Source organism: Saccopteryx bilineata, chromosome 10, assembly GCF_036850765.1.
Source record: "Saccopteryx bilineata isolate mSacBil1 chromosome 10, mSacBil1_pri_phased_curated, whole genome shotgun sequence".
NCBI lineage: Eukaryota > Metazoa > Chordata > Mammalia > Chiroptera > Emballonuridae > Saccopteryx > Saccopteryx bilineata.
This window is the reverse complement of record NC_089499.1, coordinates 60,829,068-60,856,924: the sequence shown is the minus strand read 5'-3', so window position 1 is coordinate 60,856,924 and position 27,857 is coordinate 60,829,068. Positions and strand designations below refer to the sequence as shown.

At 40.2% G+C, this 27,857-nt stretch overlaps 1 protein-coding gene across 3 annotated transcripts in view; it reads left to right on the top strand.

Moving 5' to 3' along the window:
• The window catches only part of ERC2 (ELKS/RAB6-interacting/CAST family member 2), a 1,144,388-nt gene that overhangs the window by 507,110 nt on the left and 609,421 nt on the right, over positions 1-27,857 (top strand). For all 3 annotated transcript variants that reach the window (XM_066245244.1, XM_066245243.1, XM_066245245.1), the window contains one exon: positions 24,272-24,439. In XM_066245244.1, the coding sequence (XP_066101341.1) occupies positions 24,272-24,439 (168 nt within the window). The remainder of the gene's footprint in view (positions 1-24,271; positions 24,440-27,857) is intronic.

Genomic DNA, 27,857 nt, shown 5'->3' with positions numbered 1-27,857 from the left:
GCCATTAATAAAAATTTGAAATCCTATTGTGACAGTAATCAGTCAGACCCAGGAACCCTCTAAGCTATTTTGTTTGTTTGTTTTTAGAAAAGGAAATGATGTTATTCTTATGAGTTTTTCAGGGTTAATTAGTAGTCCATCTTTAGATATTAGATAACCAAGGTATTTTAGCTGGGGTAAACAGAATTGAAACTTCTTTTGATACCCTATATCCCTTTATGGCTAGCTATTGTAATAGGTTGTATCCTCTTGGGAGTCTGTTATGTCCTAGAGCATAACAAAAGTAAAGTGTCTACATACTGGGTTAGAGTGAAATCACTGGAAAATCAACCCTATTCATGTCAACTTTTAGTATCTAAGAAATAGTTTGGATTCTTTGTTTATCCTTTGGCTTTACTGTTGCAGTGAACCCATTATCTTCCCAGGGGAAAGCAAAGAGGTTTGTCTTTCTTTTCCTTCCTTCCTTCCTTCCTTCCTTCCTTCCTTCCTTCCTTCCTTCCTTCCTTCCTCCTTCCTTCCTTCCTTTCTTCTTTCCTTCCTTCCATCCACCCATCCATCCATCTGAAAAAGGCACTACATAAATCTATCACTGAAAAACATTGGCTGTCCACAGAAATAGCTGATAATAGTTTATGTGGATTTGGGACCACAAGATGTCTGGGAATAACTATTTTATTTATAGCTATGAGTTCTGGAGAAATTTCCATCCTTTCCCATTGGGTTTCTTTACTGGAAAGATAGGAGAATTACAGAGGCTTGTACAAGGACTTATTATCTCCCCCCTTTTAAAGTAATCTTATAAACTTGTGTAATGGGCTCAATTCTAGTTCATCCATGAAGGATATTGGTGACTGGAAAAAACCTGAAGTTGCATTGGAACATCCTTTAACAAACATTCAGTCAGTCTCATGATTCGTTTCCTCTTGTGAACTTTCCTTCCTTCCTTCCTTCCTTCCTTCCTTCCTTCCTTCCTTCCTTCCTTCCTTCCTCCCTCCCTCCCTCCCTCCCTCCCTCCCTCCTTCTTTGTTATGACAGAAACACAAGATGGGGACAGACAGACAGGAAGGGAGAGAGATGAGAAGCATCAGTTCTTTGTTGTGGCACCTTAGTTGTTCATTGATTGCTTTCTCATATATGCCTTGACCAGGGAGCTACAGAAGAGGAAGGGACTCCTTGCTCAAGCCAACGACCTTGGGCTCAAGCTAGTGACCTCTGGGCTCAAGACAGTGACCATGGGGTCATGTCTATGATCCCATGCTTAAGCCAGTAACCCCACACTCAAGCTAGTGAGCCTTCACTCAAGCTGCATGAGCCTGCGCTCAAGCTGGTGACCTCAGGGTTTCGAACCTGGGATCTCTGCATCCCAGTCAGATGCTTTATCCACTGTGCCACCACGTGGTCAGGTTGAAGGTTCCTTTAAAGACATTATTTTCACACTTGGTTCAGTTTCTGACTTACTTAGTTCTAAATAAATTTCACCCTTCTGGAAAAAGGCTATGTGAGCCTCATTGGTTTCAAGAAGATCTCACTTTATCAGGTGTATTGGGGCATGTTTGATTAGCAAAAATATGTAGTGCCCTATAACATTTCCTAGTTGGAAGGGAAGAGGTGCTGATTTAAAAACAGACATTGGTTGAATAGATACCTCCATCACTTGTACAGTAGCTTTACTCCAAAGGAGAAGGCAATATAGTTGGGTGTAGTTAAAGTAGATAAAGTAGTTCCAGTATCTACAAGGGCTTTAGTAACTTCTCCTTTTATGGTAATTTCAGTTTCTTCTAAGTATTAGTAAGGAGAAGGGGAAATGCCCTCTCATAGTCCTAAGGGCAATCTTGTGCTTGTTATTGTTTCTTTTCTCTTCCTAAATGCTTCTTAAGGTGACCTGGCTTTCTACAATAAAAATGGACTCCTCTACAGGAGTTTCCCAGTGAACCCTATGTTTGGCTCTCAGAAACCAGTAAGTATATTCATTGTAATATGTCAGAATAACCAGGATCACATGTTCTTACAGTTACATTAAATTCTTTTGTGAACCCATCAGGATTTTGGAGAAAGTCAGGGAAATCTTCAGATAGATTTCTTAATTCTGCTCCAGTCCAAGGAATGTATACAATTGCTGGTTCCACTCTACCTGACACCAGCTTTTCTCCAAAGGAAGCTACCAGAATTTCTAGGTTTATTTTTCTAGTCTCTCCTAGTCTGGTTTTCCATTTTGACTGGTTGTACCAGTAAAGCCCGAGGTCTGCATTGATCAGGCATCCCCAATTTGACTGCCCCGTGCAGTGGAACACTCCAGCTTAACAGCAGGGCTGGCAGCCTCTTCGAGACTCCCCTTGAGGCGACTGTGAGGATTCTACTTATCATTACTGAGACCAATCGCCATCAAGGAAAGACACAACTGACACACAAGTTAGTTGCAAGAATCACACAGGCAGTTTATTACTTACAAATCCTAAGGCATGCCTGGGTACAGTTTAATGGGGTCCTATCGGTGTGCTCCCCTCTCGGCTGTCCTTGGTCAGAGTGCTGTGGAGACAGTCTACGTTCAATGTTGGAGTCTGGACAACTGAGTGCAACTGGGGTCGCCTCAGTTTAAGTACCCTTTCGGGCATAGGCCTTCTAACAGGTGTTAATCTACCAGATTAACACATCAAGCAGCTTTTAGGGAGTTCCTCTCAGGGAGCTCTTTGTAGCTACATATCATTTCACATGCACACTGACTGGGCCCTGCACAGAGGGCATGGCCTGTCACATCTCTACACACTAGGTTAGCTCTTGCCCAGAGGGTGTAGCCTTATTCACTTGCCTTAATGGTTTTTAATATTATATCCTAACTTATTTCTATATATTTTCTATATTTTTCTATATTTCTATATATTTAATTACTATAATATTATATTAGTGTAACACTGGTCCCTAGTTTAGTAGGGAGCTGCGGTGGAGAAGGCAAGGAGAAAAAGAGAAGAGGAAGCAGGGAAGGAGAGTAAGTCTGGACGATGAAGTAAAGGCTACAGCAGGGGCAGTTGGAAAAGAGAGAAGAGTGGGGTGCTGGCATTGAGCAGCTTCAGAAGCCTTCCTTAGTTCAGAGACAGGCTCTAAAAGTTCTTAATTATTTCTTGTACAGAAGAACTTGACCTGTGCTTTTCCTAGAAGCTTTTAATTGCCAATCAAGAAATTCATTTATTAAATTTAATTTTAGAGCTGGAATTTTCCAATTGTGCATACACAATGGGCCCCTGCTGGTACCTAGCATAAGTCTGGGTCTGCAAGGTGGTCCTGAGTGGGCTTCTTTGGAATGCTGCCCCACCAATGAAAGTAAATGTCAGCATAAGAAATATCCAAACCTGAAAGAATTTTTATGAGTTTATTTGAGCCAAACTGATGACAATTGCCAAAATCTCAATAGATTGAGAAAATGCTCAAGATAATGGCAGTTTTGCATCTTATTTTATACAGTAGAATTAAAGAAGGAGGTGTAAAGAGGATTACATAAAATTCACTGGTGATAGATTACGGAAGCGGGAGAAAGCAAAGCAGGGAAATCTGTGAGGTTGGATAAAAAGTAAACTGAAGAGAAAGTTACTTCTTTTACATTGGTGGGTACGGGATAGTTAACAATCAGTATTTAGGGCACATAGAGATGTCATGTAGAGAACCAGATAACAATGAGAGGTTCTGGGGTCTCATGGGAGACTGTGCCATGAGGGGTCTGGAAAATGGGATGACTCTAGCATTCCAAAGGTTTATTATTGTAGGTGCAAAAAGACAACAGACATGCTAAGATAAAGATTTACCTTTATCAAGGAAGACACTGGCCTAGTCCATGACCACCCTCCATGACTTGCTTTAGTTAGGAAGGCTTTTTGTTTTTTGTTTGTTTTCAGTTTTTTGTTTTTTTTTAACAGAGACAGAAAGAAGGACAGAGAGGAAGGGAGAGAAATGAGAAGCATTAATTCTTTGTTGTGGCACCTTAGTTGTTCATTGATTGCTTTCTCATATGTGCCTTGACCAGAGGTTACAGCAGAGCAAGTGACGCCTTGCTCAAGCCAGCGACCTTGGGCTTCAAGCCAGCAACCTTGGGCTTCAAGCCAGCGACCTTTGGGCTTCAAGCCAGCGACCTTGGGCTTCAAGCCAGTGACCTTTGGGCTCAAGCCAGTGACCATGGGGTTATGTCTATAATTCCACACTCAAGCCAGCAACACCACGCTCAAGTTGGTGAGCCCATGCTCAAGCCAGATGAGACTGCACTCAAGCCGGCAACCTCAGGATTTTGAACCTGGGTCCTCTGTGTCCCAGTCCAACATTCTATCCACTGCGCCACTGCCTGGTCAGGCATAGCTAGAAAGTTTTAAAGTCAGACCATCGTGTGTGGTCACTTCAGGTCTCTGGTGTGTAAGGCCCACTATGCTGGCCTCCCCTGAGCTTGTCAGTATTAGTATGTGGCCCCGTTTTTGTCTACAACACCATCTTCTAAGTGTTATTTTTCCAGGGCCACCACTTGGGTGCTTAGTTTGTGCTTGCACAGTGGGTCATAGGGCATTTGTTTAGGCTCTTTTTTTCTGATAAAAGTGTTAGGTTCTGGGTATGAAAGGGAAAAAATTCTTAGACTATGAGCTTAGCTATTGTATACATTGAAAGCCTGCTGAATATAGAATGTAATATCAAACTTACATTTCGTATGGCCAATAGTAGTGGCCGTCGTGGCCATGCATGTGCAAGTTCCTATTAGTTTTAGACAGATGGTAAAGAAACAGTGGAGCCAAAAAAATGGCGGGCCATTTCTTTATTCAAGTCTCGCAGCAGCCGGTGAGCAAACACATGGGGAAGAAACACTTCCCTTTCACTCAGGGCTCCCAAAGCCACTGACACATTCTCTGTTTTCTCGTAGAATCAAAGGCCCCACCAGTCTCAGTGGACCTCAGAAAATACCTTCACCTCCATTCCCCATCTCTTTCAAACTTTCTGCACAAACTGACTTCTTTAGCACCCTGCATTCTCTCTGCTCTCACTCTGCCGCATGGTTTCACATTAGAAAATGTGAAACCTCCCTGCAGCACACATTAGAAAAACACTGGCCCTTCCCAAGCAGGAAGTCAGTTTGCAATTTCACAGATCACATACCTGGTGCTGCCCAGCGCCATTTTTAACACTAAAAGTGAGCAAATTCAAAAAATACAAATTTTACAAACTCATTTGCCCAACATATTTGAAAAAGCACCTTATTCTAGTGCAGCCTTCATCACAGTATGCTTCCCAGAATGTTAATGGAACAGTATAAAATGGAGCACATGGGAGTTATATAAACTCAGGGAAGGCTGAATAACCAAAGTTAAGGTGTACTTCTCAAAGTGTTTTGTAAATTCCTAAAGAACATTTTTCAAATTTATTTTGCTGTTGAACATTCCCCCCACTGCACTCCCAGTCTCCTTTTCTCCCTAAAGTACTTGTAGAACTGGTTTTCTTTGGAAATACTTTTGGGAATGTTAGGATTGCACATAACAAAGGGTTTGGGGAGGAAGGGCGCTTCCTTCAAATGTCCTTAGCAAGGTAGAGAGCCAAGATATAGGACCAGGAACAGAAAGCTTGTATGTATTTATATTGGGAGAGTTTAGAACTTCTTGAGTGTGACTGAGGTTGGAAAATAAACCTTCTTGTATCTTTTACACAGGAAAGGCATTTTCTACAGATTCTCTGTTTTTTTTTTTCGACAGGAAAATATGTCAAGCTCATTAACATGGTGTACATAATTTTTAGGATCTGGTATCTCACTTTCTCAGTGACTTCCTCTGTGGCTGCTCTCCCAACCCCTGGACATCCTGTGATATCATGTGCATTCACTCTTCCGAACTCAGGTCAGATGCTACCTACTCTGAGGACATGCAGCACTTGTTTGGAAGAGTTCTGTACTCCTCTCTCACAGTTTTCTGTTCACATGGCACTCTAGCACATGCACCTCTGATGGGCAGAGGTTGTATTTAATTTATCTTTGGACTCCCATCAAAAATGACAAACATCAGTTTTGGCAGTGAGTGGATGAATGGAAGAAGATACTGAATTAACTTCTAGGGGTGCCGTAATAAAGTACCACAAACTTGGTGGCTTAAAACAACAAAACTGTATTGTCTGATATTTCTGGAAAATCAAGGTGTTGGCAGGGCTGTACTCCCTCCAGAGAGACGTTAGGGGGGAATTCTCCCTTGTCTCTTCCCATTTCTGCTAGCTCTAGGCATTCTTTAAAAATTTTTTTTTAATTATTGATTTGAGGGAGAGCGAGAGAAAGAGAGAGAGAGAGAGAGAGAGAGAGAGAGAGATCAGTTTGTTGTTCCACCTATCCATGCATTCATTTGTTGATTCTTGTACGTACGTGCCCTGACCAGGAATCAAACCCAAACCTTGTCATATTGGGATAATGCTACCCGTCCAGGGCCCAGGCATTCCTTGAATCGGGCTGGATAACTCTGATTTCTGCCTCTATCTCTGGATGGGCTTCTCCTCATCTGTGTGTTTGCTCAGCGTGTCTCTTATGAGGACTTTTATTATTAGATTATTAGATTTAGGGCCCATCATCATAATCCAGGATAATCTCACCTCAAGATTTTTTTTTTTTTTTTTTTGTAACAGAGACCGAGAGACTCAGAGGGACCGATAGGGACAGACAGACAGGAAGGGAGAGAGATAAGAAGCATCAATCCTTTGTTGCGGCACCTTAGTTGTTTGTTGATTGCTTTCTCATATGTGTCTTGACCAGGGGGCTACAACAGCTTTGCTCGAGCCAGCAACCTTGGGTTCAAGCTGGTGAACCTTGCTCAAACCAGATGAGCCCGTGCTCAAGCTGGCAACCTCAGGGTCTCAAACCTAGGTCCTCTGTGTCCCAGTCTGACGCTCTATCCACTGCGCAACCACCTGCTCAGGCTTATTTCAAGATTTTTAATTACATCTGGGAAGACGTTTTGCTTCCAAATAAGGTTACACTTACAGCTGAAACATGGCAATATCTTTTGGAAGTTACCATTCAACTCACTGTAGATACTAAGTAGGTTTTTCAAAATCAGAGAATGCTGAAGTCATACCTAGTATAAGAATAGCCAGCCAGCTATGCATGTAAGGGTGAAAATTCAGGGTTGAGTGTTCTAGATACAGAGAGCCAGTCCAGGTGTGCCAGTGCTGCCTATGTGCCTGCCAGGCACCACCTGTTCATTCTGCCAGTCTTCTCACCAAGTCTGGATGCGGTGTCAGGATTCCTCTTACGACCAGGCTTTCTAAAGCTTCCTCCAGTTGACTGGAGTGTGCATGTGAAGGAGACAGACACAGCCCCTCCGACGATAAACAGAGTAGACTCTCTGAGAGGCGCAAACAGTCTCAATAAAATAGTTCCATTAGAAGCCAAGGAATGGAAGCTAGTGGAAACGGAGCACGAACATTTCATTTTATCCAGTAGCACATGTATCTTGGGAGTGCTTTTTTTTAGGGTGGAGGTGTTTGTGCACATTTCTTGTTCTAGCTATACTTCCTGCAGAATCCAAAGCACCTGGTGAGAAGAAGCTCAGGAGGGTAGAAATACCCTCCGCGTGCTCCACTTCTAAATCTTCAGAAGAATTTGGGACAACTCCAGTTAAGATGACAGCTTCTAAAGAACTCAAATTGTGCTTTCTACATGGATCTAAAGGAGTCTGGCAGTGTTTATCCTGCCAGCATCCTTGCTTATTTTGTCTTTATTGTAAACTATCTTGTTCTTGAAATGCAATAGAGTGCCATACTCATGAGAATCTTCAGGAGAGCTCGCGTGGTGCATTTGCTTTCTCCATCATCAGCAAGTTGTAGTCTCTAGACATATTTTTCCCTATCTGGCTCAGACAGTACTTCCTTTTTGATTACTTCTCTCATTTCTGGGTATTTTTAGATAGAATGCTGTCAGCACATTTTCCCCCTTTCTGTAAAATTGGTAATTGTAAAAGGTGGGGTTATGATTTTTAGTTAGTTTATATCCAAGGCACTCAGTTTGCGAGACTAAATGTGACGCAAAGTGCTGTGTGTGTCTCCCCTTGGGTTGTACTGAAAACGCTTACTATTTAAATAGGTAAATGCCTACTGACCAGGTTAGCTCATAGCATATCATGCTGCTCAGAAACTATGGTCCCTTAGTTTGTGGGTGGTTTGATGGGTTCCAGTGTTGTAGAATATGCACTAACATGCAGAATCATAAAACAGCTCCAAGATTTTTGGGAGACTTATCAAGGTGACTATTCAGGAAGTGAATCTTAATGCTCGTATTACATCCAATGTCACAGAAAGCCAACAGCATCCTTTGAACCAGAAGCTCATAGTTCTCTGCTTTTTTGTTGCCAAGGAAGTTCTTTGTAACTGCCACAAAAGACTGCCATGCTGCTTTCTCCTCCTTATTCATCTTCCTGGAAAATTCTTTGTCATGTGTGAGGGTTCGAACTTGAGGTCCATCGAATACACCTGCTTTTATCTTCTTGAAAGACAAGGCAGGAAAAGCAGAAATAATATGTTGAAAGCATTCACTTTCTCTATTCAAAGCCTGTACAAACTGCTTCATTAAGCCAAGTTTGATGTGAAGTGGGGGGAAAATGATCCTGTCTCGATTAACTACAGGTTCATTCACAATATTTTGCATCCCTACTTCCAGAGCTTCACGTTTCCGCCACTCCTTCTGTGTCCAGTGTTTCTCCCGAGCTCGGCTGTCCCACAAACACAGAAAGCAAGGATACTTCGTGAAACCTCTCTGTTGTCCTAGCAGGAAATTTACCATTTTAAGATCCACACAAATGATCCAATATGCTTCTCATACTTCAGGAAGTCAAGGACAATTTTTATGTCATTCTTACTAAGTCATTCAATTCGGTTTGGCTAAATTGCTGAGGGGTTAATGACTGCTTGGCATCAAAAGAAGAGCCTTCAGATTCTGCAACCATTTCCTCATGCATATTATCAAAATACACTTGATCTCCATGTTCACTTTCTTTGTCCTTAGAAGAAATAAAACCATTGAAAACTGGAACCAGGAGTGTCTCAGAGTGTGGGATAGGTTGTATTGCTGAAGGAATATTAGGATATGCAATCATATGCCTTTTTTTTTTTTTTTTGCCAATGCCCTTTGTATGAGTCAGACAGAAATAACAGTCACTGCTGTGGTTTTTAGGTTCACGCCAAACCATGGGAATACCAAAAGACAGTCCTTTGTGTTTTCCTTTTGTCCAGTCATGAAGCATTTCCTCACAATTATGATACACAACATGAGGAGTCCAATTCTTGTCTTGATCACCAAGGGGAACTTGAAAATAGGCAATATATGCACGTGTCACAAATGATGAAATATTGCGCCTTTGACATTGAAGTGTGTAACAGCCACATATATAACAGAAGGTGTCAGGGCTATTCTTACATTTATGCCTACTCAAAGAAGACATGATTCAATCTTAAAACAAAATAAGAGGGTGTTTTTATCAGATAATAATTTTTTACATTTAAAAACAACTACAATTATGTAAAAGTGATGTTTGTAAAACATTAATTGCCTTGTGGTTACGTTCAATCCAAGAGTTGTTGCCCTTTAACTCCAATTTAAAAACCAATGCATGCCATTAATGATAACAAGAAAAAATTAAAATTGCATAAAAACTAGAGCATGCACCAAAAAATGGATTTCAGATTTGGAATCAATGATGCAGAAATATATAGAAACAGTTCTAAAACCTCATACAACAGAAAATGGAAAAAAAAATTTTTCCCCAGCGTAATGTATTGTATATAATTTAATATATAATTATATAGCATATATTGTCTAAACTATTATAAAGCATATATAATTTATTTAGAAAAATAAACATAATATTTGTACATATTATATATAATATGTGAATATATAATGTAATACATATATAAATCACAGTTCTACCATGGTAGCCTGGAGATTCCTCAGAGGCTTATTTAATATTTTCATCTATAAATAATAACTGTCAACATACTGATATATCAGAAAAGGTAAAATACCTATTGCAATTTTTGCAACTTTACCTTTTTTGTTGTTTCAAACCATATTCCCCTTTACTCCTGTGGTTGTCATTCATGCTGTTACATATTTACAGCTTTCCTCCTTCTGCGCTTGATATTCAGAGCTGGCTCTTTGGAGTTTGACATGAGCTCAGGGCTTTACCATCTATAAGCTGTGTACTCTGGGCCTTGCAGAATGGAAAGCAGTAACTTGTTCACAGTGCTGATGGACCATGTGAAACTGCGCCATAGGCGTTAGCTTACGTTACCATTGTTGGATTGTGGAACATATAATTTATCACAATAATTATAAATTTTATCACTATTTACTATGAAAAAGCAGCCACTGTTAATTGATTTCTTCTACTTCATTTTTTAGTGCACTTCTATACAGCACCTTGTAAGTTTTGATTTAATTAATCCTTGTGGTATTGGTATTACTATTATCCTCATTTTTTTTTTTTTTTGGTTGCATTTTTCCGAAGCTAGAAACAGGGAGGCAGTCAGACTCCCGCATGCGCCCGACCAGGATCCACCCGGCATGCCCACCAGGGGGCGATGCTCTGCCCATCTGGGGTGTCGCTCTGTTGTAACCAGAGCCATTCTAGTGCCTGAGGCAGAGGCCACAGAGCCATCCTCAGCGCCCAGGCCAACTTTGCTCCAGTGGAGCCTTGGCTGTGGGAGGGGAAGAGAGAGACAGAGAGGAAGGAAAGGGGGAGGGGCGGAGAAGCAGATGGGTGCTTTTCCTGTGTGCCCTGGCCGAGAATCGAACCCAGGACTCCTGCACGCCAGGCTGACACTCTACCACTGAGCCAACCGGCCAGGCCTATTTCCCTCATTTTATTGAGGGAAAACTAAAGCGTATCTTTTTTTTTTTTTTTTTTTTTTTTTTTTACAGAGACAGAGTCAGAGAGAGAGATAGACAGGGACAGACAGACAGTAACGAAGAGATGAGAAGCATTAATCAGTTTTCGTTGTGCATTGCAACACCTTAGTTGTTCATTGATTGCTTTCTCATATGTGCCTTGACCGTTGGCCTTCAGCAGACCGAGTAACCCCTTGCTCGAGCCAGTGACCTTTGGTCCAAGCTGGTGAGCTTTTGCTCTAACCAGATGAGCCCATGCTCAAGCTGGCGACCTTGGAGTCTCGAACCTGGGTCCTCTGCATCCCAGTCCGAGGCTCTATCCACTGCGCCACCGCCTGGTCAGGCTGTATCTTTTTCTAAATCATACTCAGTAAATGATGGAAAGCTAAGATTTGAACACGAGGAGTCTGGATCAAGAGTCCCTATGTAGCTATTATTATTTCCTGCCTTCCAGCTATATATTATGTACTAGATAAAAAAATCATAGCAGCTATAATATGTACCGCCATAAATAATTCTTCAGGACAGATTGCATCCTCTTTCTGCAGCATTTCCGCTTTGAGGAGGGGTCAGTTGGAAATGCAGGTAATTCATTTTCTGGGAGCTCTGGGGTCTAACTGAATTTATTATATTCTCAGCTCCCCCTACCAGTTGGTGTAATACCCTAGTTAGCTTGCAAGTAGAATTGACTCGAGTTAATGTAATTCTTGTTTTTAACCACTTATCAATGGAGCATGTCATAGACATTTAATAAGCTCTTATTTTTGCTGATTTGTTTTTTTCAGAAAAATTCTATGCATGCACAGGCAAATATTTTCTTATTTCAAATTAGGAACATATTATATGTACAAAATCATACATTGCATTTTACATTTGGCTTTTGCAAAAATTTTCTGCAATTTGCCTTTGCCTTTTCTCATGAAGATATTTAAATTGGTTATATATTTTATAGTTAATCTTATTTGTCTGTCTTTTCCTTTATGGTATCCAATTCTTTTCTCTTGGAAAGACCTTTATATTTCAAAAATAAGAAAACAAACTCCATATTTTCTTTTACAATTTTTATGGTTTAACTTTTTTTTTTACATCTAATTATTTGTTGGGAATTTATTTTTGTCATAAGGATTTAGGCAAGATTTTACTTTTATTATTATTTTTCTAAATGAGTATTCAGCCTTCAGCCATTATTAATTGAGTAATGTCTATTTTCTTCACTGAATCTAAATGCCACTTTTATCATATACAAAATTTACATAAGTATGAATCTATTTGGACTTTCTCTTTTTTTTCTTCCTGCATCAATGCCAAACTGTTTTAATTACCAAAACTTTAAAATATTTTTTAGTTCTGGTTTACTCACCTCCAAACATAATGAAAGTCTGGGATAGGTGATAACCTTAGTGGTCATAGAGCAAAATTTTGTTAGTTTATAGAGGAGATAAGTGAATCCCTAAGAAGCAAGTACCTTCCCTGAAGGTTTTAACACCAGGCACCAGCAGAGCCACAAATGAATCTGGGATGTAGGCTGGTGGAGTGAATCTTGAGCCAGAAGATGAGGCTTTAGCACCGTCTCCTCCATTAGCCTTTAAGCCAGGGGTTGGGAACCTTTTTGGCTGAGAGAGACATGAATGCCACATATTTTAAAATGTAATTCTGTGAGAGCCATACAACAACCTGTGTATGTTATGCATTATCCAATAAATATTTGGTGTTGTGCCGGAGGACAGCTGTGATTGGCTCCAGCCACCCACAACCATGAGCATGAGCAGTAGGAAATGAATGGATTGTAATACATGAGAATGTTTTATAATTTTAACGTTATTATTATTGTTATTAAAGATTTGTCTGCGAGCTAGATGCAGCCATCAAAAGAGCCACATCTGGCTCGCGAGCCATAGGTTCCCAACCCCTGCTTTAAGCCATCAGAGCTTTAATATTCTTAGTTATAAATGACAGGTGGCCCTGAGGATTACAGAAGACACCCTGGCACATCACCTAAAACAATGTAAGCCGCAGAGGGCAGCTTGAATGTATTTCATTTACTTTGAGCCAAGGTTTTCTGAGTCTAATCCAATGATGTGTTTGCATTTTGCCCTACTCACACATTTCATATCTATGCTATGCATTAAACATTTGATGACAAAAAGATACTTGAGAACAATCTTGCCTAACAATCTTTGAAGGTTATTATTATGTGTTCTTAAGAAATAGGGGTCTGTGGTGAAATAGATGTGGGAAAAGGTGAGTTAAGTCAAGTTAAGTAAGACCTTTGCTTTAATATGCTAATGTCTACCATAAATCAGGGAGAGCAAGCTGTGAACTCCAAGTCAGCTTGATCATGGAACACACCTTCACTCTCATTTTTGCACAACGCTCAGAAGGATTTCAAAGAACAAATACAATTTATTTTAGGGCAGTATGTCTCATACTTGGGAAGAAATTCCTTTTATAAGAAAATGTAAAAAGAATATTATAGACAACCAGTATTGTGTTATATAATAATTATTACCTGTGCCACTTAATTAGGTACAAAGATAAGACTAGGCATGCTTTTAGCTCTTACAGAACTAGGAAACCAAAAATAAATTGCACACCAAATGAAAATATAATGTCAAAGTTGATAAAATTTAAATTAATGATATTAACTTTATGTGGAAAGGATTGTGTTTTCTGGATGGAAATTGATAGTTGGTATGAATGTGGTGTCCACCAGTACGCTCTGCTGCTAGTTCAGGAAGTCCGCAGAGGGTGTGCTGTGTGATTACTTAGCTTCCTCACTGATTATGGTTTCCATGGTGCAGTTGAACCCCTTGTTTGCATGGTCACCATGATGTCCCATACCAGTATTTGAAGAGAATATATCAGAGAAATTGCTTTCTCCGTTTCACCCAAAAGAATCTTAAATGCAAACACAAAGGCAGCTATTGAAATCTCTTAACAGTCTTTGGTTTTTTAAGGAGTTACTTACATTATCCAGAATAAGCTTACTTTAATTTCAAGGTCATCATCAGAAAGAAAGAATAAAATAAAACAATTTTTGTAGCACACACTCATGTGTCCTTGAACACTGGTCCTTATCTTCTAGGAGTATTGGCCTTGATTTGAAAGACACAACTTGAAAATACAGGTTTAATTCTCTTTTAAATAAAATGACTACAGTTCCTAACTTGCTAGTCATTTACACATATGTAAGCAGACCTGGATGGAGCTTACTTATTTGGATTTATTGAAAAGCACTGACCTTGAGATCACAAAATTATTACTTAATCTTGGTCCTAAATTGTAAGTGATTTAAGTTTTTTGGCCTTCAATGATAGTTTAGAAAGTTCATGGAATATCTAAGCAAGACCAATATTTTAAAATTCTATGTTAAAATGAGTTTTCATGTTTAAATTTAATGTGCTTACTTGAAGGGAAAGTGCAATATGAATGATACATAGTGTTTTCTTAAGCTTTTTTTTTTATAATAGTAAATGTCTTGAAGATGGGCTTTTCAAATGTTAGGAGGTACTAAGATTGATAGCTTTGCAAATTGGTTTTAAGTATTTTGAATTTATAACTATCATCATGTTGCAAAATAACATTGACTTTGGAATGGCTTACTTCCTTTTGTAGTAATTCAAAAATATTATGACAGCTATAGTTTTATAGTAAGCATAAAAATCAGTGAGGTAAATTCAATGAGGTAAGGTTAGTGTTGGAAGTTTTATTAACAAAAACTTTAAGTATTAACACATGAGTTACAATTCCCATGTGTTTTCAGAAATTTGCTGGAACTGAGCTGAACATTAAATTTTGAACTTTGGACTAGTCACTTAAAACCACCTAATTTTAATGTAAGAAGTAGCCAAAAACTTAAGTATGAAAACAGGCTTTATAAAGTTGGCTGGATTATTAACCCACATATGATATGAATTCTTCCATGTAGGTGATATGAAGCACTCCTAACCCAGCATTGTTTTCTTCTAGTAGGTGGCATGTGGGACATGGATATAATTTTTTTGACAGGTAGGTAAGACAAAACGAATCTTTACAACCTGAAAATCTCAACTGTGTTATTAACAAGCTGGTGATTGTAACTTAACTTTTATAAGCACAGCATGTGGCTATACACTACGGAAGATCCCTGAATTTTGTGAAATTGTAGAAGGGCACAGATTTATATTGAATAATTTAACAGAAAGGTGTACTATAAATTAGGAAGCACTTTATGATGCAACCATTGTTTGTCTTTGTGTTATCTAAATCTAACTTTATTTGTTATATAATTGAGGTCTTTCTCCTGGTCAAATGTATAAGCTTTTGGTTGCTTGATGAATGCCAGCACCCAGAAGTGGAATCATATAGTCCAGGGGTCAGGAACCCATGGCTTGTGAGCCAGTTGTGGCTCTTTTGATGGCTGCATCTGGCTCGCAGACAAATCTTTAATAAAAAAAATAATAACGTTAAAAATATAAAACATTCTCAAGTATTACAATCCATTCATTTCCTACCACTCATGTTCATGGTTGTGGGTGGCTGGAGCGAATCACAGCTGTCTTCTGGGACAACACCAAACTTTTATTGGTTAATGCTTAACGCACACGGGTCGTTGTATGGCTCTCAGGGAATTACATTTTAAAATATGTGGCATTCATGGCTCTCTCATCCAAGAAGGTTCCCAACCCCTGATATAGTTCTTTTCCCTCAGTCAGTATCACTCCCTGACTGCAGGGATCCACAGGAGGGCAGAAACCTCTTTGACTTTAACTAGCCGCCTTAGAAAACTTAAGGGAGTCATTGAAATGACCAAATTTCTTGTTTCTCAGGACTGACAGGGAGAGACCATGTAACTAGATTAAAAACCAGGGACCCTGTTTGGAAAGAAATTTCTCTTGATATTCAACAATATAGATTTCCTCTGCTTACAGGCTTTTGTTATCCTGATCTCAGACAGCTGTATCTGAGTGGAAATCCACCTGTAAATGTAGAGAAGCTGTCCTAATGAGTCTGCTGGAGAATTATCGATATAATTTCAGGACTGCTCGCTCACACACAGGTTAGACTCTAGTCCAGGTTCTGTCGCCGCCGGAGATCCCAAGTCATGTAGCCATTTGCTCTTTGGATGTTTTGTAGCATCTAGAACTGTATCTACTTAATAGTGAACTCTTGATTTCAGACCATCAAGTCTGATTCTCTGTAGTCTTACCCTGCACAGGCAATGATTCCACTATCTATGGAGTTTCTTCAGCCCAAACTCCTGGAGTTATCTTCGATTCCTTTCTTCCTTTAATTCCTATACATACAGCTTCTCAGTCCTGTGACCTTCCTCCTGATTATATCTCAAAATGTGCCTCAAACACAGCCATATTCTCCCTCCCCAGCACCTGCATCTTAGTTGTGGCCACCACTGTCTCTCTTGTTGGCTGTAGTAGTTTGCTACCTGTCCTAGATTTCATCCTTGCCCCCTAGTGTCTGTTCATAGAACAGCATCAAATTCTCTGGTCCTTGGCCGCTAAGACTTGGTCCTTAATATTTCCTTGTATTCTGGTTCAATAAGGTGTGCTATACTCGTTTCTACATTTCTTGCCACAGACTCAAAGTTTGGGTGTTTGGGGTGGGTTCATTGCTACTGGTTATTTTCTTTTCTAAGCCTTTTTAATGGTCAAAGCTAGAAAATAATTTTTAAAAAGAGAAAATACATCATGTGTTTATACTTATTAGTATTACAAGACTTTTTTTAAGACCCAAAGTTATTAAAATCCAAAATTATATTGAACACAGTGGATCAGGTAGAAATCGCAATTTATTTAAAGATTATGTGTTCAAAGATCACACATTAATGAGTAGTCTCAGTTAAATAAACCATTTTGTTGAATACCAAAGTCTTGTCCCAGTATTAATTTATAACAACTGATATATATTCACTAAATCATGAATTTTATTATTTTGTATACACACAAACACAGACATATACATTTTCACTAATAAGCACAGATATCCACAAATTAGCCTTTGGCAATCTAGTTTTTTTTACAAGGATTTTATGTAAGTTCTTAGCATTTGTGTTTGTATTACTTCCCTTTAATCCTAAAGATCTTGTTTACTAATGATATTGACACAATAATAATTTGTTTGACAGCCCTGTTAAAAAGCTGTATTTCTAACCTAGAACAATGCCTGGCACAAAGTTGATTCTTTATATTTGTTGAATGAATAAGTAAATAATTCTAGTTATTGGAGATAAGACTACCTACCTCCAAAGAAGAGAAATCTGAAATCAAAATAGCTACAGATGTCAAGGAATAGAAGACCATACCCAAGCAAAAGATGACAGATGACACATCTTCATTTACATAGCAGTTTTTGATCACACAGCTACTGAAGGGCATTTTTTTTTCTAAAGGGAACTTTTGTTAGAATTAGAGATTAGTGTGAAAGAACTTTCAAAAGCAATGCTATTCTGAACTCTTCTTTTCAACAAGACCCAGAAAGATCATGCTGACTGAACCACCAAGACAGTTAGGTCATTGACACTTACATGGTTTTCTTTGGTAGAAATTAGTAGCCCCTAATTATTAGAGAAAGGAAGGCTACAGGACTCTGCTCCATGACCTTGCCTCCAGGTATTACATCACAGTTGTTTGGCTGTGCTCCTTGTCTGTCCTTTGAGGCCACAAAAGGTTCACATTAGACCAGTGTGATGATATTCCTGTGGCAGGGCTCTGACAACCTTGTTGTCTGCTGTTGGGCCAGAATCCTTCCTAAAGCATTGATATGCGGAGAAGATAGAAATCTAAGGATTGAAACTTTTGGACTGAAGAGCAATGGACCTTCACTGTCCAATATGGTAGCCATGAGCCACTATGTCTGGTTCTAATTGAGACATGCCGAAAGTATAAAGTAAGTGCTGGATTTTGAAGACAATACAAAATAAAACATACTATTTATTTTTCATATTTATTACACTTTAAATAAAACTATTTTGGAAGTCTTAGTTTAAATATGTTAGTAAAATAAATTTTACATTTTTAAACTTTTATAACGTGGCTATGAGAAAATTAATAATGACAGATGTGGCTTGCACCCTGTTTCCTTTGGACGCACCGTCAGACATCTTGTTCCTGGAGGAGTGGGAGTGCCTGCACAACATTTCTCGGCAATCCACGCATTTCAGACACGCCTCACTTCACCAAGGAAAAATCGCTCTTCACATCAACTATGTTAATTAACCAAATTTCAAGTGTTCATCAATATAAAGAATAGTGAGGCACTTTTGGTATCTGAGTCTGGCGTGTCAGCTTTTAATTAAAGTCTTTCATAAGCCAATTAACTAATCTGGAGGATTTATTCTCTGTTGGGAACTACACCCATTCACCTACCCACTCAGACACCCCTCCACACAGACACACATATCACACAGGGGATGCTGAAATAATTTAAAGTAAATGACAGCTACTATAACACCCTGGTACATGTTAGAGCACAAAACCTTTTTTGCTGGTTCTCCACTTTTCCTGAGGGCTGTTGATTAGCAACCTTTATTGCATTCCTACAGCATATAAATCACTGGCTTAGAGGCTGTGGAAAGCAGAATAATAAAATACAATAACAATAGCAAGAATTTATTGAGTGTTTCTGGGTGCCAGGCACTGTGCTAAGTGCATTACATGGTATTCAATTTAATTCCCAAAATAGCTTGATGAAGGAGGCACTGTTATTATCCTCATTTTGCTTTTATAACACCTTAGTTTTCTTCCCAACATTTGGAAGGTCTGTGGGTAAGTCCGTGTCCATTTGCCACAAGTTGAACACATGTATATATTTGTAATGCAGAGCCTTTTGCAAACCAGAGTTGTCCATTTGAGCCACTTTTCTATGCAAACTGAAGTTTGAGCCAGTGGGTTTAATCTCTTATTTCTCTCTTTTCCCCCGCAAGGTCTTGAACTTCAACCTCTGTCTGAGTCTACTCCCCAGGATTCTGCTGCCTATTCCCTTTAGCTCTGCCTTTGGCTCTCTGTCATTGCCCTTCTATTTGGGTTTGGGGTGAAAAGATAGGGCAAAGTAAATTTTGAGATCCTACACATGGAAGGAGTAGAGGAAGGTACAATGGCCCTATTTCTTGTAGGTTTATGGTAATTCCAAAGACAAACAAATCTTTCTAGTCTTAAGGTACCCATGTCCTAGCAAAAGTAGGAGAAATTATTATAATAATTTTTAAACAGTTAGGTACATCATACTGTAAGCCCAGCCCATGTTGAGTGTTGGGAACTGGTGGGCAGAAGGTAGGGGATGCTTCTGCTCCTCCTTGTGGTCTCTTGAGGGTCCAGATTTATGGGTTCTGCCATCTAATAGCTCCACCATCCTGAAAACATTGCCCCCAAATCTCTGAGGAAGGGAAGAGAGTGTGTGTGGGGTAACATGGATAGGAAGTCACTTATATCACTTCTCTTTATTTTTCATGAGTAAAACAAATATGGTCCCATCTTCCTGCAAGGGAGATCTTCGTAGTGCTCAAGAAGGAAAAGAAAATTGGATTTAAGTGAGAAGTGGTGGTTACTACCACAGCAAGTTTTAGATTTGGGGTTATTTTTAGCGTTTGTGTCTTTGGAGGCTGTGTACATTATGCATACTTCCAACTTTGAAACTGTCTCCCCCTTTGAATGATTGATTGCAAATTGAATCAAATTCAAATATACCCTTAACCCAAGTCTACTATTAGGAAAAACAAACAAACAAAACTTTGAATGTGAAATAAAACTACATTGGGAGCTTTTGTGAGCGTTCCAGTTTCGTTTTCTTTTCAAGTTGTTCTTTGTGATCCCATGTTTATTCAAGTCCTGAAGCGTTGTCAAGTAAGTAGTATTTAATCTGTGAAAAATTTCAAGTGGCCTCTTTTTCTCTCTCAAGTGTTTCTTTTTTCCTTAAGTGTTGCTGTAGTCATTTTTACATTGAAATGAACCATTTGATTTAAAAAAAAATTATTTATGGCACATCAAGTAGCACTTAGTGTTTTGTCACAACATTAAAACCGCTTCTGAAGGCCCATGTAAAATATGGCGGAAAGGTCGGGAGGCTTATGTATCGAACTTCTACAAACATACCTCACCATTGGAACTGGTTATAATTCCTGGGTGCTGACATGAAGATTAATAATGTTTAACTCTGATTTTGGCAATTTTTGCCAAATGTATTGCCATGGTTCTTTTCTTTCAAGTTATTACCTGGAACTGAAGTGATAACAAATGTTTTGTGTTTTATACTGCCAGATAAAAGGTTAAATTTTCATATGTTGCATGCTCTTAAACACACATACACACACATGCACACACACGCGCGTGCACACAAACATATGTATAACTGGATCAGAAGGAAATGAGTAATTCTTCTAAAATGAAAAGATTGTCCTAGTTTTAACATTAGGTGACTAGTTCCCATGCAGTTGAGTCATATGTAGAAATTGGAAACTCAACCGATGGTCTTTAGGCACTGACTGTATCATATAGTTCTAATTTTCTTTTTTTTTTTCTGGGAAATGATGGTGCTTTTTGCTTTGCCAAGTTTTATTATTGAGTCAACTGCCAAAGTTTAAGAGAGAGAGAGTCAAGGACCCTTAAAATTATTTGGTGTTGAGTGAAAAGGCAAAGAAAAGTATTTCATATTCTCAAACATTTTAACGTTTATGTCTCTACCTGATGTTGGAATATAATCTAAACTTCAAGGCTTTTCTGATTCTTTTTAAACTATGTACATGATTGAGTGAAGTCCAAATATTAGTGAGGGGAATTTTAATCCTACTAACTGATGCCCAGTTTGAAACTACATGTTGTAATTTTTAATAGTCTATATTTTTTCTTGCCTGATCTTCCTGTATTTAAACTTCTGTGCATCAGAAGGCCTGGGCGCCTGCTTGTGGTTTTGCACCATCTGGAAGTTAAAATTTGACTTTAGAAATGATGTCATCCTTGCTTACTGCAAACTGGGCTAATGTTGGTTGAGAATTGGATGCAGTTCAGGTCAAAGTTTTGTCTTTAAAACAAGGGGAGGGGGCTTAAGCTTTGTTTCTTGATTGTAGGAGACTGTGCAAAGCTGTAAAGATAGAGTGAAGGTGATTGAAGGGCACGATTCAAATCCTTTTGAAGCTGAGAACATGCTTTTGGTTGCCTCGAAAATAAACTCCCACCAAAAGTCTTCAGTGGGCACAGCATCTCTTCTGCCATACACAGTCTGGGTGTTACGGGTAGTGTGTTGATCACAACCATCCTTGCTCTCTGTTTTATTCCTAGAGAAACAGTCTTACAATGAGGGCGGCTTTTTATCTCTTCTGGGCTCAGAAGGATGCAGCTGGGCCCTGATGGATCATGCATGGTGAGAAGGCGCTGCGGATGTTAAAGTGTATTATTCATCAATACAGAGCCTTTTTTTTTTTCCTAAACTCTCTTCAGCACCACTCACTACCTCCCGTATTGTAATTTATTTATATCACAGTTTTGGATATTGAGTATTTCCTCAATATAGAGTCCAGATAGAGGCCATCCATCTTTTTAGCTAAAATGCAGGGCTGATGGAACCGAAGCTTCTTCTCAGATTCACACTGAGTCCTGGCCAGCCCGTGTGCAGGTCTCCACAGTTGAGTGTCTGTCATCCCTTATAAGTGCTAATATAACCTGGAGTGCTCAGCACGTCCTGCCTCTTTACAAGGAACCCACCAGGTACCATTCTTTTGGCATAAAATAAAAATCATACACATATCTCTTTTTACCAGATACAATGAAAACCCAAAGACAAGTATTGATGTTATTCCAGGTTGGTCAGTAAAGATAAAGATAGGCCCCTTGAGAGTCAGTATGTTGACTCCTTAGTGTAGCTGGAGTCAGTTTTCATTTGGTAAAGGGAAGACTGTGCAGAGCACGAGCACCCCTGCCCTGTCCCAGCACTGAGCTCTGTGTGAGAAGAGGCATGGGTGTCAGAGGTTGAAGAGTCCGCAGTTCTTCCCTTAGCAGTCACAGGATGCTGTCCTCCCCCACAGGAGTCAGGTCATCCTGCCACCTGGGCTTCAAGCACTTGTTGTCACCCCTCCCTTGCTGGGACCTCTGAGCTTCATTCTCCTCTTAGGGACAGAAACCGGGAAAACGCCCCCACCCATCTCCTCATCACCTTTGACCTTTAGAAACACTGTTTTGACACACCTTTCTTGGAAAGGGGTATGAACAGGAGACTCTACCCCAGAACAGTTTTATCTTTAGTATCACCATCTTTTACTCTCCCTAAGACCAGTTCCTGTCTTTTACAATCATAACATATCAGGCATGCCCTTCCAACCTCTTTGGTTTAAGAATAAAGAAACTGAGCTTGAAAGGCTGAGTGGGGGGAGTGAGTTGTCTGTCCTGATCCTCACAGCTGGAGAGAAGCAGAGCCCAGCCTCAGAGGCGGATTTAAGGGCGGGCACACCAGGCGCATGTCCTGGGCCCCGCAAAACCCCAACTTGACACTTTTTTCTAATGACAGCAAGTTTGATTTCATATGTACAGTTTTAACATTAATAGTACATAATATTTTTTATTTATTAAAACATATGGTTAACATGTATTTTTATTCTCCCTGTCCCTCTCTTTTTTTTAAGGGGCCCAATATTTTTTTTCTGCCTGAGGCCTCAACTGACCTTAATCCGCCTCTGCCCAGCCTAAAACCTAATGTTCTCTTTTCATTGTTCTAAGTTAAGCCTTATGACTCTCTGTCCTCAAACTATTTACACATCTATTTATTGTGGCTTATTATGACTTTCCTGCATCCTTTTTTTTAAACTTCTGTCTTTTTTTCCCCCTTTCCATCCAGATTTTACTTGTTCTCCTATGAGATACAGCAGTCCCCTCCTCCCATTTCTTTTTCCCTGAGACAAACTGTTTTAACCCTTTTGCCTGGTTGTTTTGATATCTCTAAATTATATGGTTGCCCCACTACCTGATTGTGGAAGTAACTACTATCTATCAATTCCTAAATGGAAGGTGAGGATTAAAGTTTTCCATCACCCCAACAGCCTACATCACCTGTGTAATTATTTTTAAATGTGGTCTTCTGAAAAAAAAATAGAGCTTACATTTCCTCATTTTACAACTAAAACTTGGAAAGCAGGAATTGTATTAATCTACTTTTTTTTTTTTTTGTATTTTTGTATTTTTCTGAAGCTGGAAACGGGGAGAGACAGTCAGACAGACTCCCGCATGCGCCCGACCGGGATCCACCCGGCACGCCCACCAGGGGGCGATGCTCTGCCCCTCCGGCGGGCGTCGCTCTGCCGCAACCAGAGCCACTCTAGCGCCTGGGGCAGAGGCCAAGGAACCATCCCCAGCGCCCGGGTTATCTTTGCTCCAATGGAGCCTCGGCTGGCTGCGGGAGGGAAAGAGAGAGACAGAGAGTAAGGAGAGGGTGGGGGTGGAGAAGCAAATGGGCGCTTCTCCTATGTGCCCTGGCTGGGAATCAAACCCGAGTCCCCCGCATGCCAGGCCGACGCTCTACCGCTGAGCCAACCGGCCAGGGCCTTAATCTACTTTTTGACGTAAGGTAGAAATAGGATTTTTATTACATGCATTGTCTTTTTTCCTTTCTTATTCATAAAGCAGGGAATGGGTATCATTTCTACCTTTCCTTCCTCTAGCAGCATTTGTTTCCTCTTGACAACAGCGTTGTCCTCAGTGAGGCATGTTCCGGCACATGCTCGTCTCCTCTCCCAGGAGCCTGTGCGGGCCTGTTCTCCCTATTCCTGGGGGGTGCAGCCAAGTGAGTGGCACTGGCCCTCCCTGACGCGCCACTCTACCGCGGAGGAGGAGGGCACTGTTTGTTTCCAAGTTATGGTTTCACCACGTGGAGACACACTACTATTTCATAACATCTTCTTTCATTAAAGTAAAGCCTATATTTCAAACTGTATCACTGTATGATTTCACACATAGGTGGGACACAAAACTGAGACTCATGGGCACAGATAAGAGTGCAGTGGTTACCAGGGGGAGGGGAATGTCAGGAGAGGGTGTGGAGGAAGGGTGTAAAGAGGGACAAATATAAGGTGACAGATAATGATTTGGGTTTGGATGATGGGTATACAACATAATCAACTGTTCAAATGCTATAGAAATGTTTACCTGAAACCTATATAGTCTTGTTGATCAATGTCACCCTGTTAAATTTAATTTTCTAAGAAAACAAAACAAAAAAGTATTGCTGTTCAGATACACACACAACAGGACTTTAAGGTTGATGCAGGCTGTTTATGTGCATGGTGTCCAGGTCCCTGTGGGCAGTGGTTTGGTCATGCTATGCTCAGAAGGCCTGCGGCTGCCCCTCGTCTCAGGCCTTCACGCTGGTAACTGATGACCTTGGGACAAACACTCCCTTCTTTCTTCTTCCTGGTTTCAGGTAGATGCACTGAGATTACGACTGGAAGAGAAAGAATCTTTTCTCAATAAAAAGACAAAACAGCTGCAGGACCTCACGGAAGAGAAGGGGACGCTGGCTGGAGAGATTCGCGACATGAAGGACATGTTAGAAGTGAAGGAGAGAAAAATCAATGTTCTTCAGAAAAAGGTGTGTAGCTGGCTGGGAATTGGTATCATCCATGCTTGGCACTTCAGAGAAATTTTTGAGCATGTTGAAAAGAAGAAATTATTTTTAAAGAATTTCAGGTTAGGAAGTATAAACTTTTCACTTGCTGGTTTTGAAATTATTCATGGTTGTATCATGTCATTTTTAGTGTGACCTGTTGAATTTTCCTTTTGATTACCTGCAAACTAAATGGCAATGATATTTTTTTGTTATCATTAAACAGAAATAGTTTTACAAATATAAGTCTAAAATAATAAGTCTAAAAAGTTCATCTTTCCCTTTTTAATATGTAGAGTTAGACAAAGTATTTTGTGGGTCTTAAAGATATTTTAGATGCATTTTGAACTTATGAAAACTTTAGTAGAGTTTATCCTACCAAACCTATACAGATTGTGGGGGGATGTATATCGTTACTTCAATGGAGTCAGTGGAGAGTATATGCTGACTACAGTGACCTAACACAGATGTTTGACCTATTAGGACCCTTTTTTCCTTCCTTCGTTCAACAGCTATTTTCTCCATTGTAGGGGATACAAGTTTTGTGACATACTTGGTTTTCTTTTGGAGAATTCCCATTTGCTAGTATATACAGTTTTGGTGGGACTCTAGTGTCCTCTGCCTTCTGTTAGGAAAAGGGTAGGCAAGAAGAGAAACAAATACCTGCTCTTTTAAGAAAATGTATTGTAAAGCATTGGGTTCTCAGACTAACAGGCAGCCAGCATGGAAACTGGATGGGGCCAGCAGTGGGTAGCAGGAGCCACTGGCAGGGGCACTGCCATAGATAGATGGTGACCCGCGCTGCAGCTGCCTCTTCTTTTGTTGTCACTTGCCACCATCATCTCTCCCCTTGTTAAATGGACAGCATCCTAGCTGTTTGTTCTGCTTCTGTCTTTACTTTCCTACCTCGTATTCTTAAAACAGAAGCTAGGGCAGTCCTTTTAACATAAAACCATTCACACTGACTCTATTCAAAACTCTCCAGTCACAACCAGCTACATCATTTGTAGGGCCCAGGACAAAAAGAAAATGTGGGGCCCCCTCTTTCAAACTTTGTTGTGATTTTCAGGATGGGATCGTAGCAGAGCATTAAACCATGCACAGGGCCCTTCTGAGTGAGGGGCACTGTGCAGCTACTCAAGTCGCTCACCCAAGAAGCTGTCTTCGCCCCCAGTGGCTTTCATACTCACTCTCAGGATGTGCATGGTCAGATAGATCATATTATTAATTCATTTTTGGCAAGATCTTTGCACACAAGATCCTGGTCATTGGATCCCCCGTTTGAAGTTCCAGCTAATTGATACAGACAACTGGAATGGAGCTGGGAAGGAATCACCAAGGGCCCTTGAATCAAAGGGCAGTCTAGGGTGGGTGTAGCTAACAGAAACAGTGAAGTGGAAGTTCTGGGAACATATACTGAGGAGTCAAAAGAAATCTTTTCAGTTAAATGCCAAGCAGAGAATTATGACAAAAACTGGCATTTTTTTGGACTTCTGTATGTTGAACACTGTATGCTAGGTACTCTGCTGTGCTCATCGCAGGCACTGTTTGCCTACTCTTGACCGTGATCCTGTGAAACAGGTAGGTACAACTATTAATCCCAAGTAACTGAGGGATACTGAGGTTTATAGTAGGCTTGCCCAAGGACACATGATCTAGATACAAGTGTTTTGGTCTTTGGGAAAATTATATAAGACGGTTATTGCAAATTGGGAGAATAAGCCTCATTTCCTTTGGACCTCTAGTTTTAGGATCATATCACCTCGTGTGGGAGTGAGTCGAGGAACAACACCACAGTTGTTTGTTTTACCAGGAGGTGAAGCTGACCACTCTTATTCTTGAGAAATAAGCAGCAAAAATACTCTCAGTAAAGATTTTGGGGAGGTACTTTCCATGCTTAGTGACAAATGACCACTTTTGCTGGTGTACATATTCTGTAAAATGTTAAACTTTTCTTCTCAGGCCAACTCAAAGGTTTGGGAACCAGTTTGAAATTTCTAGAACAAAGTTGGTTATGTACCATGGCTTTTTGGACAACGTGATCACAATTCCAGTTATTTAAACCACATAGATAATGAATTTGGAAATATATCGTGTATATTTGGGGAGGTTGTTCTGTTTCAGGTTTTTTTCACTGAGTGTTTACCAATACATCTGGGCAGGAACTGAAACTACTGGCAACGTAATGAAGGGGCAGAAATTCTCTCACACCTTCAATGTGAAAGAGAAACAGTCCCTGAAGTGAGGTACACAGTTCAGAACCAACTCAAAATGTGGAAATGATTCAGAATCTACTTGGCCAATGAAATATTGTCTTTGGGACTGCATGCTCCTTAAAGTTTGACCAAACTCGGCATAACGGACTGTTTTAGGGCAGGCCTGGATTGGAACAGCGTCAGTTTTGGATTATGGTGCGTTGGCATGGACGAATAATGAACTCATGTCAATGTCAGAGATGGAACACTACTTAATATTTCTTTCTCATGGACTCTTTGGCAGCCAGCACAGTGTTTGGATGCCAGTAGAACTGGGTATGCCCCTTTCGTAGCCATGTGTCGCCTGGCGAGGCTAGACTTGCTGCTTGTACCTGTCAGCCTTGCCTTCGGAGCCCTGGGTCTCAGCAGCCCTGCGTACTCCAATAGCCACGTGGATAGGCTACATGTCTGGACAGCAGGCATGGACCTGTTACTCTAACCATTTTTTTACTTGTAGAAGGAGGTAAAATTGAATAAACAGAGAACCCCCCGCCCAAGTGTCAGAATATCTCTGATTAAGCTTTTGTCAGAAAGCAGAAGTCATCAAAAGAGATTTTTGGTCCTACCACCATATTTTTGGCTCTTCTCCATAATCCAAGATATGGAATTATTTTAGTAGGGGACAGAAAGGTGTGTGGATGAACGTTGTTTAGTGGAATTTTTGTGTGGCCACAATCCTGAAGTCAGAAGAGCAAGCAGCGCAGTTTCCACGCTGCAGCTATGGCGCTCTGTTCTGAGACCTGAATTCAAACTGCACTTGATGAAGTGCTACCTGACTAAGGAGTCATTTTTGTAGGAAATGTCATAAAACCTGACAACACTGTACATTTGGAAAGTGCATAATACCCAAGGTCTTAGGACATGGTAGTACTACTTGAACCAGATAAAATCCTGTCACGCAGCCCACAGATTCTTGCAGCATAAACTTACTACCCGAGATATTTTGTTAAAGCCATTAAACTGGACAAAAATTCTATCTCCATTTTCATTCTGGGTCACACTTCCACAGCACTGTGAATTTATGGAGCAGAGGCACTTTATTTATTAGGGGTAGGAAAACAGATGGTGATTTCTCTGGAGGCCAAGTTCACTCACTTGCTCCCTGCTGGGCTTCATGGATTGTCCCGAGGGTTGAAAGGACAGGGCGT